Genomic DNA, 13,034 nt, shown 5'->3' with positions numbered 1-13,034 from the left:
TGGTGGATTTTCCCTGGTTTAGTGGCGAGTGTCCCGAGTTACTACAGAGGTATATAAACATTATCTTCAGTGAGCAAAGAGCAGCTTGAAGTAGTGCATATATCTGCATATATCTTCTCCCAGGCTCTGGTTTGGTTTGGTTTTGGTTTTTGGTGTGTATTTGTTTGTTTGTTTTTTAATTTCTCCCGTTTTTACCTAGTTTTCCACTTAGTGGAAATACTATATTTCCAGGGAAGAATACCCAAGAATAGATGTTGCTTGTTTTACTATTTCAAGGACTAGTCTGCTTGCCTCTGCAAGTGGGTTACTGGAGAACTGGGTTGGTTTGGTTTGTTTCCAGTCATGCTGTTAGTGAATACTTCACATGCTTTGAGCAGTTACATGCTTTCAGTTAGCTGTAGTTTGGCAGGACTGTGTAGGGAGCTCATATGATGTAACTGATGTATAAAATTCATGTTCTTTTAGTAATTATTGTCTGCAACTATGTGATTAGCACTTAATATTTATTAAACCTCTTAGATAAAAACTTGTACTTTGTTTTTGTAATGATGTTCCAGAAGCTGGTTTGAAATACTGGTTAGATTACTTTTCTTTTAATTCAGCATTACTGCTGGTTTCTGCACTGTTATTGTCATATCTCCCTTCAGAGAATCTACTGCTGAACATGGCTTGCAAGTCTGCAGCTATGGCTTTTCCTTGTTCTCACCATCCCAGTAGGACTGGAATGGGGCACTGTGGCTACAAGGGAATAGCTGAGGCTGCACAGGGTGTTGGGAGGTTTGGACAGATCACATCTTTCCATGATATGCTACAGCCTCTTCACCCCTTCACTCCCCATGTTGCTTTGCAAGCAATATTGTACAGGGAATCACAGATGTAGTGGATTCTTCACATACCAGCTGCGGCTGTATTTTATCCTAGAAGCCTTTTGATTTTATACCTTTCCTTAACGTTCAACCAATGCTGTATTATTGATCATTTTTAGTAATCATTCCACAAGGGCATGGGCCTTTCTGCAGGGCATGTGTCTGAAAATCTAGTTAGTGAGGTCAGAGGTGGCTTGGAACTGTGTTCTTTGCCTCAGATATTTTCAGCAGTCTCTGTGTTTCTGTTTCAGCTTGCTTCTCCCAGTGCTGTGTGGAAAGCAATTAAAGAGACCATTACTGGGAGCGGAGTAAGGTTGTGGCTGGAGCTGCAGTGAAGCAGCTTTATGGTGGGTAATGCAGCTCCTCTGTCCGTGGCCTGTCCCACCCAAATGCTGGTCATGGTTGCCACATTCGCTACTCCCACTCAGCAGGTCCTCATCCAGTTGTCCTTGCAGCCTTGATATGTGCTGTGTGGACACAATCCCCTGTTGGAGAACAACCACGTGATTAGTTTTTGGATTAATACTGAGAGATGAAACTGAGAATAGGAGTTCTTCAGGTTGAAAAGTTATATTAACTGTGGCAAGACTTATGTTAACATTTCTTTTGTAACCCTTCTCTAAGTGCAGTATCTGTTTATAGTAAGAAAAATGTGATAGACTTCCCTTATAACCAATAGTTATTAGTTCCCACCTGTTGTACAGCTGTTGTTTGCCATTGGAAACAAAAAAAGGGACTTGCATTATGTTTCAAGTTATGTGTGCAGAGCCAGTGTTGCATTTCTTATCTTTTTAAACTATGTGCTAAATATCTCTCATCTTACCATTTAAAAAAAAAAATAAAATTGTTAGCAGCCCATCTACGTTGCTATTGCACGGTATCATATACCCGATATACTGAGAGGAAAGGAAAGAGTTTAGAAAGGCAGAGATGGATATAGTGCTTCCTCTGCTTATTAAAATGTCACAGAGATCCATTACTTAGCTAGCAGATCATGGGCACCAGACAATTTTAAAAAATACCCAGACAAATGAATGGAAGCAATATCTGTTGGGGCTTATTAAACACAAACACATGAGCTGCAGATTCCTTAGTTTGCTTATGCCCAATTTCTAACATGTATGCCTGTGTACTTGCTCTGGATTTGTATCTTTACTTATATACCTTCAGTTGTAGAACTCACTTATTGAACAGATGCATATTGGGCTAATTACCTTTGGCCTTACTCAGTGTTCTTAAGCCCATAGTAGGATACGGTCATGCTGCTGAGTAAGTGGGCTGCAGGACTGATCTGCTTCTGAAACTTCTTCTGTATAGCTCGTGTTTTTGAAAGCTCTTGTATAACAGAGCAGTAGGGACATGTCACTCCTTTTTGTTCTCCTTTTTTTTTTTGCTTTCTTATTTTCTTTGCACTGTCCTCCTCATGAATACAAATGCAAGTTTGAAAGGGAGAAATAACTGTGAGCTGGTACAGTATATACTTCCTGTGGTGCAGGCCTACAGCAGCTTAAGGTGATCTCATCTCTGGATGGATACAGAAGTGTTTGGTGTTCATCCAGATCAGCTTACTGAATCATCTTTACCGCATCACTGTGAGGATGCTCATGGCAGCAGGGAGTGCGAGGCTAGTTGTTGTTGCAGGCCTTCTGTTCTAGCAACCTGACTTGTAGCAACCTGTGCAGTCAAGCTAACTGCAGTCTGATACTGCTTGACTCTAGAGGTATGAACTGCTGTGGGTTTTTTTGCCTTCCTCCTGCTCCTCCCCCTTCTCCCCCCCCCCCCCCTCAAAAAAAAAAGTTGTCTTTGGCATCCTTAAATTTTAGTCTGCTAAATAATGACTTGGGAAAGAAATATAATGTGAATGGTTTCCTCTTTAGTACTTATATTATTCTTTTTCATACAGGAATAAAAACTCTGTTATTGAAATACATTTAAGTTATCATCTAATAATAGTAATAGTTCAACCTGTTATATTATCTAGGAATTGTCATAATTTGACGACTGTATCAGGTACTTCAAATTTCCATTTTTAATAAAGGCAATAAATTTGCCAAGGTAGTAATTGAGAAACAGAAAAAAACCACAAGTATTTAATGCTCCTTTTTTTTGTTGGTTTTTTTTTTTCCCCCACCTCAAGTTAGCTAGTATGCATGTTGGGCATCTGTCCCTTTAGTTACAGACCTGTATGTGCCATACCTCATGTGTGAGAAGTTTTTGCTCCTCCTGCATTTTACAGTAGGAGCTCAAAAAGGAGGGCGTGTTTACCAGGAAGTTTTCTCACTTCATCAGTTTGAGGAAGCTCTGAAAAATGTTTCTGGATTTTGTCTAAGAGCACTCGTGCTTATGTTTACCATATCTAGGAGGTGGACTAGGGTTTACTTGAACAACCTGTTTCTATGTGGTGCTGATGTTGTTTTCTGCTCTGTTCCATTTTCTATGGGTGTTCTTTTGGTACTAATTCCTGAAGCATGTAAAGCAATAAGTCAAGGAATAAATTATGTGAGAGGTAGACTGGAGAGATCTGAACAGGGCTGCATGTGCTGTAGTTTTCCTGTCTGCTGGCCCATGCCACTGGCACAGTCAGCTTGCAATAATGTGGTGGGCAGGGATGACACAGGGACCACTGGACACAAAACCTGGCAGGCTTGTTTTTCTAGTTCTGGGATGCTTGTGTGGTGCTGACTGTAGCAATTCAGAGGTGCCTTGCTGTTGCCCTTTTAACTGACTGGTCCTGGTGAAATGAAGTTGCAGTATATTGATATCTGCAGAAAGGCCAGGTGCTCTCCCATGTGAAGAGCTGCTTTGGATACTACAGTGGTCACTGCTGTTGGTGTTCATGTGGCATGCTACATCTTAGCTAAAAGTGAAGCTTTCACCTTTGCATGTTCTTTGCTAGAAAGCAAACTGAGAACTGGGTCCTTCAAAAGGCGTATGATGGGATCTCACTGGGATGGGAGAGGATCAGTGTTACATGCTTTCTTCATATTCACACACACTGCTTCATGTCGGATCACTGTTTGTGTATCTGATGATACTCTTATAATGACACTTAAATTCATGTAGCTTTGGAGATATGATACTGCCCTAACTAGCACTTTCCTTATCCAGTCATTTCATAAATCTGGAGCGTGTTTGACTCCAGACACTTTCATGGACCAACAAGTCCAGTAGTTCCATAAAATTTTGGATGTTTTTGCATGATACGTGTTATGATTTCACATGCTTAATACATAGGAATGGGACAAAATAAGTTTTGTTTTCTTTGAGCTGCTTATCTAAAAAATCCTACTCATTTAGATGTTTAGTCATGGCAAGTCTTGGTATTTTAATGTCAAATACTTGATTTCTAACTGCTAACTGCTCTCTCTGATGGCCACTGTGTCTTTCCTTTCCCATCTTTTCTGATTGTTTTACTCCTGTTACCCCGTTTTTCCTGCTTCAGCAGCTTCCTTCACTCTCCATTTTTCTCCAGGTTTCCTCCCGTTCCTTTTCCCCATGTTATCAGATTAATTAGTGCAATAGCTATTTTTGACATATATTGCCACCAGGAAGTGCTAGAGTTAACACCTGATTTCAGAGAATAGTATTTGTGTCTCACTACAGCTTTATTTACTGGTCTGTTCATTTTGCTTATTTTGAAGGGTAAAGCAGCACCTAGCAATTTTTGCTTAATCTGTGTTCAGTATTAATAACTATGGTAACTGCAGAACTTAATATTACAAATAAGCTATTTATACATAAACATCTTAAGTGCTGGTAAGAAACTGATTTCTTTCTGTAAATATACCTTTTAAACAGGCTGCTCAGGGTAGCAGGTGTGTAACCATGTATCTGTTGAGTAGCTGAGCTGTCAGGTAGAAGTTACTACAATGGCATGGGTGTAAGGAGAAAGGAGTGAACTAAATTCATTTCACAAGTTGAATGAAAAGAAACAGACGAGATTTTTCTGCAGGGTGGCAGTTTTATAGGAAAACCAAGCTGTCAAGCAGTGGATTTTCATGTATATTGCAGGCAGAACTTGGCAATTATGTTTACATCCTGTGTCATTTGACTATTTTATCTTATCACAAGGATATATTAATAGTAAACTTGATAACCTATGGTTGTAACCTTGGAGAAGGCTTTTTCCTTATGAGAAGGTTGTCTGGATTTATGCTTTGAGGGAAATGTTACCTGGAAATGCTGCCTAAACACAATACTAGAGTTGAAAATACGATAATCCTTTTTAAGCTGTTTAAGGTGCAAAGGAAACTTGTGTAATAAATTCTGTCAGTGACATTCTTTACAAGTCCCTGGTGCTTCATAAAGCTGTGATAGCCTGATAAAGTAGAGCATCTGATTCTTCAACAGAAGAAATTAAAATGACCTGGCTTAATTGATTTTCTATTTATGTACTGTAGGCTGCTTTCTGGCTAGGAAGTTTTGCTGTATTCTCTTAAGGGGGTGACAGGGAAGAAGCATGAGGATCCAATTCTGTTAATTTTAATCTTAAATCTTATGCTGGCAAAGAACTGTTCAGATACATTTTTAGGGGGTTGTTGTTTTTGCTGGTCTTGCCGAAAGACTTCTCAATTACTATTTTTTCCTAATGATTCTAGTATATTAACAACTTGTTCCTTTACTAACCTGTCTCGCTGTAATTCTGGATTGTCATTGACACACAAAGTTTCACCGAGTAACATTTCATTCTTGTATTGAAATGAGTCTTTAGTACTGGTGTGAGATTTCTTGCTTAATTGCAATTATCTAGTATATTCTGAATGTGCAGAAAGTAGGAAGATAAAGCAGTTTTTCTGCAGATGTATATATTTTATCAAGATAGGATATTTGTCACCCATGAGTGTATTAATCTTGTGGTCCTGCTACCTTTTTCTCACTTACCTCTCCCTCTACCTCTTTCAATCTTTTCTGCACAGTTTGTTTACTTCGGACAAGGAAAAACAAAAAGTGACATCACGCAGTCGCAGAAAAAGGCGGCGAAGAGGAAGGGCTCGTCTGTCCACATGCATGACGTTTCGAAGGAAGAGTACGCACTAGCAGCCCAAGATGTTGGTAAGGGTATAGAGAGTAAGGCTGAAGACACCAACCTTCTAGAGACAACCACAGAGACAGAGGTAAATCTTAGTGTTTTCATGTGTTTCACTTCACTCCTTCTGCAGATAACAAGTATTCAAGGTGATTGTTTTACTTAATTGGGTATTAGCTCTTTGGCATTGTAAACTAGCTGCCGTTGAGAAGTAGGTAAAATGATGTATTTTCACTTGTAATAATTACCTCTCTTACAAAGTGATGTAAATAACTGGGAAAAAAACATCTCTGTCATATGGGCTGGACAGCTGGTATTGTCCAGGAGCCAGTTGAGGTCTTTTACCTTTCACTGCCATTAACTTCTGTTCGTGCAGACTTCTGGTTATGTGGCTGTGATTCCATGAGATGGCAAATCCAGACTGAGAGGCATAGTAGATGAGCAAAACTGTCAGGACCTTATAATGCACAACATTAGTTTGGTGTTGTATCACTTCCCTGGCTCAAATGTGCTTAATGTTTTCTGAAAAAATATAATTTGTTCCCACATGCTCTTAGTAGCCATTGTAAAGCTAGCATAGATGTCACATTCTTTGACAAATTTGTTTAAATGTGACTCTGCTTGTGCCTGATATTTCAGTATGTTTGTACTGGTGACCCTCTAGGGGTAGTCCTTTAGTCATGTCAATAAACATAGAAACACACATGGATTGGTCTGTCTGAGTTAAGCAGTTGCTTTCTTGCTTTAGCTCATGAGCAAGACTTATATCAGCGGTGAATTAGACTGTCATGTGACACTTTCTCTTTCTATCTCATAATAAAAATAAGCAAAACATAGTTTCGAACATTTTTTTTTTATTGGAATCCAACTTGCTTCAGAAGTGGTTTGCTAATGCTTTCACAAACCTCAGAAGCTGCAAGGCAACTGTCTGGTTACAACAAACTCTATCTTGGTCTGGGAGTTTGTTTACAGAGTAGTTTCCCAGTGCATTTCAGCATGTTGTCTATGCAAAGAGTCACGAGTTTTGGGGAGGCAGCACCTTCTGCATAAAAAGAATCTCTCGACGTGTTGATGTGTTTTCACAACATAGAACAGTATGTAACTACCATATTTGCAAGCCTGATATAATTTGCATGTATTCTCCTGCTTTCTGTTGTGAGGGTATCCCAGGTACTTTCAGGATATCATTACGTTAGCATTGCAAAGGCTTTTATGAAGCTACATGCCAAGCTGTCTGCACTAAGAAAAAAGCATACAGTAGTTTGTCACTCAGCCATAGCATTGTCAGCTGTGTCCTTATTACATTCTTGTGAACTTGAATTGAAAAACAAACAAAAATCACTTTCTGCTTCTAAACAGCTTCTGTCAAAATAGCTGGTTTGTAAAGAAAATAGAATTGCTTTCCAGGTTACATGGAGAGGGCACCAATAGTCATTGGAAACTACTTCATGCATGATTCAAAATGCAGGGAGGGTTATGGGCTGCCTTTTCTGAATAACGCTACAGTCATCTTTATCTTGTTGTTAATTTAGTGAGATGTAAATATCTTTCAAGATATCAAGCTACATGAAGTATATGTGTCAGAAAATAGCACTGCTTTTGTAATTGAACGATTTTAGCATGTTTGTTAAGTAATCTCCTGTCAGTTAGTTACTAATATTTAGTAGTGGATTAAAGAGTGCTCAACTGTAGTTGCAAGCCACAAAAGCAGAAGATAAAACATTGAATCTCAATGGTGAGACTTAGCCCTAAATTTTTGAGTGAACTTTCATAGCAATTTTAGGGTTTTTTTTCATTTGTTTGATCATGGATGACGAGCTGTGTGTAGCATTAAAGTTGGTCTCTCTCTCACTGGTGTGTTGTCTCACAGCATGGACATTTCTGGCTCATGTGCTTAAGGTGTTTCCAAAATAATTCAGCTTTTCCTCATGTATCTTTAAAATGGCCATGACTTAGTATTTGTTTACTTGCCAGGGGAGTGCTGACTTTTCCAACTGGGATGTACTGAATGATCATGCATCTGAAATAAGTGTGAAAGAATGTATCTTTAGTAAAAGATGCTGATATATATGTGAAAGAAGAGTATGATAATTGGTTACTAAAATGATCAGTTATTGAGCATTGTTATCAAATGTGTTATCAAAAGTTATGTGATTTCACTGTTTTATAGTCTAAACCAGGTACTTATCTGTGTGTACATGTAGTGGCTGGGAAATTGGTTTCTGTGAATTGGTTTTAGTGAAATCACGGACCTTGTCCAGAGAAATTTGAATTATATTTTTAATTCAAAAATAGGTTCATTCTTTAATTGTGTCATACTTTAAAAAAAAAAAAAGCATTTAAAATAAAATGCAATTTACTGTCTCCTCTGTGAGATTGCTCCTAAGGTACCACAAGATTGATTGGAGCAGCTTCTCTCTTCGTAGCTGTTTTTTTGTTCTGTTGCCAAAGGCCATAGAAACTCAGAGTATGTTGAATAGTTATTTGCAATAGCTGCTTACACTTGAATTTAATGTTAAGTCAAGAAATTTACATTATTATTTTTCCTATGGATGGACTGTTCTCCAGTCAGCACAGATGTATGTAAAACCTTTATCTAATTTTGGTAGTATTCCGCCCCTGCCCACTTGTAAGTTGGAACGTATTTTAAATCCCAATGTGTGTCCAAATGGCACTTTGCCACAATTTGGTGCTATAGAATCCAAAGACCCTTCTCCCTAATTTACTTTTGCACCTTAAAGTATTATTAAAAAATACATTATCTATGAAATTTTTTTATTTGTCATTTTAAGAATTACCTGTATATAATGTTTCTATTAAATGCAAAGTCCCAATGTTGAATTACTTTTAAACTAGAATTTGCTGAGAATTTAAGCTTGAATTTATATTGGGAGGAATCACAAAACTGGAGTGGTATATTGTTTTGGTGAATAAATATGTTTTGTTTTTTTCATGAAGATGGTTTTGATAGATTCTGCTGCAGGATACAGTGAGCTTGATGCTAGGATGTGTCAGATGAGAATAGCTGAGTTAGAGAACAGACTTACGGAGAAACAGGAAGCAATTGAAAGAGTCACTGCACAGATGGACCAGCTACAGGAACAACTTACCCAGCACAGTGACTCTATGCAACTTCAGGTACGTGTCATAGAATTGGATTACAGGGATAATACTACTTTATTTTAATCCTTAAAATATTTAAGAGGCAAAATTCAAAATAAGTATTGTTTTTTATTGAAAAGTATTTCACCTTTCTAACATGTGCTGTGAAAAGCAGTACTTAGGTTTTCCATTCACCAATGTTCAGGACTTCATATTGCTTGAATCACAGAATCACAGGATGGTTAGGGTTGGAAGGGACTTCTGGAGATCATCTAGTCCAACCCCGCCGCCAGAGCAGGGTCACCTACAACAGATTGCACAGGACAGCGTCCAGGCGGGTTTTGAATGTCTCCAGAGCGGGAGACTCCACAACCTCTCTGGGCAGCCACAACCTCTCTGGGCAGCCAAGTGAGAGTAAAATTAAATTTGACAAGCTTCTATTTTTAGAGACTTCTAATGCAATGCATAGTTAAATTCTTCTGCTGAGAAATGGTTGGACACTTCCTACTAGTTTTTGTTGATAAATTTTCTTACTATATTGGGGAGAGGAACTTTATAGAGAGAACCTGCAAGAACCACTAAGGAAAGTGTAGTTATTCATACATTGCGGTAGGGGCTCAATGTAAAAGCAGGGTGCTTATATTTTTATAAATACCGAGTTTAAAAATATATATGTATTATATATCAAGGTCATGTTGAAAGATGGTGGACCCCCACCCCCGAAGTAAAGTTCAAACTATGGAAAAGGAAGTACTTATTGAAATGTCAATGTTTCTGTGGATATGCCTGATAACTACTTCATGGATGCAGCTAGGCTCCTTTTCAAATGTTCACACAGGATGGCACACACCACTGCCACCACCCCTCTGCAGATGACTTTTCTGTTCCCCAGAGATCATTCATGCTTTTGAATATTTGTAAATACTTGTGGCTTTTTGGTTTTGGGGTGGGATTTTTTGTATGGGTAAATGATTAAGTAGGATAGTTTAAACTTTATTAAACTCACATGTACCTTCCCCTCGCCCAAAATATTAAAAAGATATTTTGAATTCTTTTTAGCATTTCTATGTAAAGGTATATTATCAGGTGCTTCTGAAGAAGAGTTACTTCCCCGTTTACATGTTGTTTTTCTCCCTTTAGGACTGGGAAACAAAGACATTCCCTTTTGGTGAGAAATAAATTGAAAAGGTTAATGTGATTAACATAAAATAGGATTAATGTATCCCATCTCATTGGCTTTTTCTCACATGGCTGAAAAGAAGAGCTGACAGATAGGAAACAATTTAGAGGGTACTAAATATGCATTATATCCCATGGAAAACTTGATTGCTTTTACATCAATAAGAGCTAGAAAATTTTTAAGGGAAAATATTTATTTCATGACTGGTATCCTGCTGTTTGTTTAAAACCTCACTTTTGATTAGCTTTGTCATCTCTTTGAGATCAGTGGCAGATTCCTCTTTCATCACCCCTACCATTATGTTTGAACACAAATATTTTTGGTCCCTTGGTGCAAGTTTGTTAAAACTGAAGCGTAACTGTAGACTTTAAGAGGTTGGCTTTAAGACAACTTACTGTGATACGTTAAGAATATTTTAATTTTAAAAGTACACTTCTTGTGATCCATGCAGGAAAGTACTGCTCAAGAGCAGAGTGAAATAATTGGGAAACTAACAAGGTGCCTTCAACAGGCGAAGCAGGATCAGGATCACCTACAGGAGGAGGCTTTGCATGTAGCTGATCAGATCCATGATTTACAAGTTCAGTTACATCAGGTATGCCTCTACTCCCATTTTTGTTTCCTTACAAAGAGAGTAAGAACAGGTTTGAAATATGAATGTAAAAACATACTGAATTTATCATAGCTCTTCATAGTTCAGTTTGCCATGGAGCAGTGAAAATGGTGTGAGGGCGAGGCAGTTTTCTCCAGTTGCTAGGAGAAGTCCCGGAGACATTCTTACATTTTTCGACTTACTTGCTCATGTAGCGTTTGGGAGGTCATTACACTTCATTGCCCATTACTTTAGCCCCTTTTAGGGAATTTTACCCAGTATTGTTAATGGTTTGGGATCTATACACAACCATCATTGTAATTATACGGGTTTACATGTGATAGGTTTCCTTGTCTTTGCCAAAGAAAGCTCTGAGTATATGCATGGGCAACTGTAACAGCTCAGCTGTTATAAAAAACTTGCTGTGTTGAGGTAATATGACTTGACTCAAAGAAAGAGATTGAAGATAACCGGTTGATGCTGGTTGATGAAGACGGTTGATGCAGCTTCTATGACACGCAGGAACCTGCTTCTGTGCAACAGGTTGATCATGGATGTAATTCCTGGCTAATGAGATATATTACAGCCTTTCATCTACTTTAAACATGTATTTTTTTAAAATACTTTATTCTTTTCTGATGATGCTTAATGTTCTAGTGGCTATTCTCTCCAAACACCTGTGTGTTTGTTGTCTTAGGACCCTTGTAGTGTATGCCAAAGAGCAATATTTATGTTTACTTACCATTTCAGGCTTGCAAGATAAGAATTACTCTAGGAGGGATTACATGTCTTAAATGTCTGGATAGGAAGGGGGATTTAAAAAACAAACAAACAAACCAAAACAAACTGGGACTTACTGAAGTTCAGGGATTATCTTGAAGGAGTTGCTTATGCCCTGGAAAAGAAATCCTCTGCTAAATGAAATTTTGGAAAAGAACTAAAACCAATGCTTTCTGTGTAAAATTCTGATTGCTATTGACAAAATATGTGGTAATAGTGAAAATTACTCTGTGCGTGATTGTTGGGATTTGCTCCATAAGACATTGAAAGACAATTTTAAAGCCTCTAGCACTTTGGGCATATTCCAAATAAGGCTAGTAACATGATGCAAATTGTTTGTGGAAGCATGTCAACTTTGATAAAAGGTGAAAGTACTAATACTATCTTAAATATTATCATCTTGGTTTTAGCAAAGTCTTTAGAAAAAGCTTTTAAAAATTAATAAAACACATTTTATTTTACCTCCCATAGGGGTAAATGTTTTATTTTCATTTGGAGGGAGATGGAGAAAAAAGAAAAACCTTTAGTATTGAGCTGTAAATCCTTTGCAGAGGAGACTGGTTTTATTCATTGTCCCCTTACCAGTATGGCCAGTCTGTTGGAAGTCCTGCTTCTTTTTGGGGGCTTCATAGAGATGAATTATCTAACATTTATATCTTTGTAGTAAGTATTAGTATCTAAAACATGACAGGTGGTGTCTTGACTTTTTACGGAGTTTCTTGTTCATTGAGAATGAGAGACATAGGGTAAATCTGTAGTAAATGAATACACTATATTTGTGCATACAGTGAGCCTAGCTAAGAGTTATTCTGATATAAACGTTTTTCTGACTATGAGTACCTTTATGTGTCAAGATTAATGAGATGCTGAGGAGTAAAAGTGCTGGGAAAAACGAAGTATTAGAAGCCCAGCGGCAAATGTCCTTGTTTCAGAACCGTCTCAGAGAGCAAAATGCACATTTGGAGATGCTGCGTCAGAAAGCACGTGACCTGGAAGTACAGCTTGAGTCTTCTCAAAAGGTAAAAACTGTTTAAAGTGCCTTTTCAATTATGAGTTCTAGGTAGTTAGGGTTTTGTTGTGATTGTGCAAGCCAAGCCAAGGTGGTACTTTCTGGAGGAAGAACCTGTAATGAACATTTAATTTGTGCATGAGATAACATTGATGCTTGAGGACTGAAATGATACTTTAGTATGGAATTAAAAATTTGTTCTTCTGAAGGTAATGATATTCAGCTAAGGCAAAATAGCTGCTCACAATTTAAGATATTTTTTTTTTTGTATGAAATAAGGATTCAGTTCTGGCTCTTTAAATTTGCTTATTTATTGAAATTACTTGGTTTCTGATGCAGAAACTAAACTGGCATACCATTTGTTATTGCTTAGGCAATTTGATATTTGTTACCTCATTTGAAGAGTCTTTCAGTAGTATTTGCTGCTCTCAAGGATGTGCTTAAAAATCCTATTGCCTAGGCCAACGGTACACCCTGCA

General features: G+C 37.8%; 1 protein-coding gene across 1 annotated transcript in view; it reads left to right on the top strand.

Annotated features, from left to right (window-relative positions):
* PCNT (pericentrin) overlaps positions 1-13,034 on the top strand; it is a 99,404-nt gene that overhangs the window by 906 nt on the left and 85,464 nt on the right. The window contains exons 2-5 of the mRNA XM_009891399.1: positions 5,783-5,980; positions 8,851-9,030; positions 10,626-10,769; positions 12,401-12,565. Coding sequence (XP_009889701.1) covers positions 5,783-5,980; positions 8,851-9,030; positions 10,626-10,769; positions 12,401-12,565 — 687 coding nt within the window. The remainder of the gene's footprint in view (positions 1-5,782; positions 5,981-8,850; positions 9,031-10,625; positions 10,770-12,400; positions 12,566-13,034) is intronic.

Source organism: Charadrius vociferus, unplaced genomic scaffold (genome assembly GCF_000708025.1).
Source record: "Charadrius vociferus isolate BGI_N301 unplaced genomic scaffold, ASM70802v2 scaffold69, whole genome shotgun sequence".
Classification (NCBI taxonomy): domain Eukaryota; kingdom Metazoa; phylum Chordata; class Aves; order Charadriiformes; family Charadriidae; genus Charadrius; species Charadrius vociferus.
Note: the sequence above shows the minus strand (reverse complement) of the source record. Positions and strands in the feature narration are given on the sequence as shown.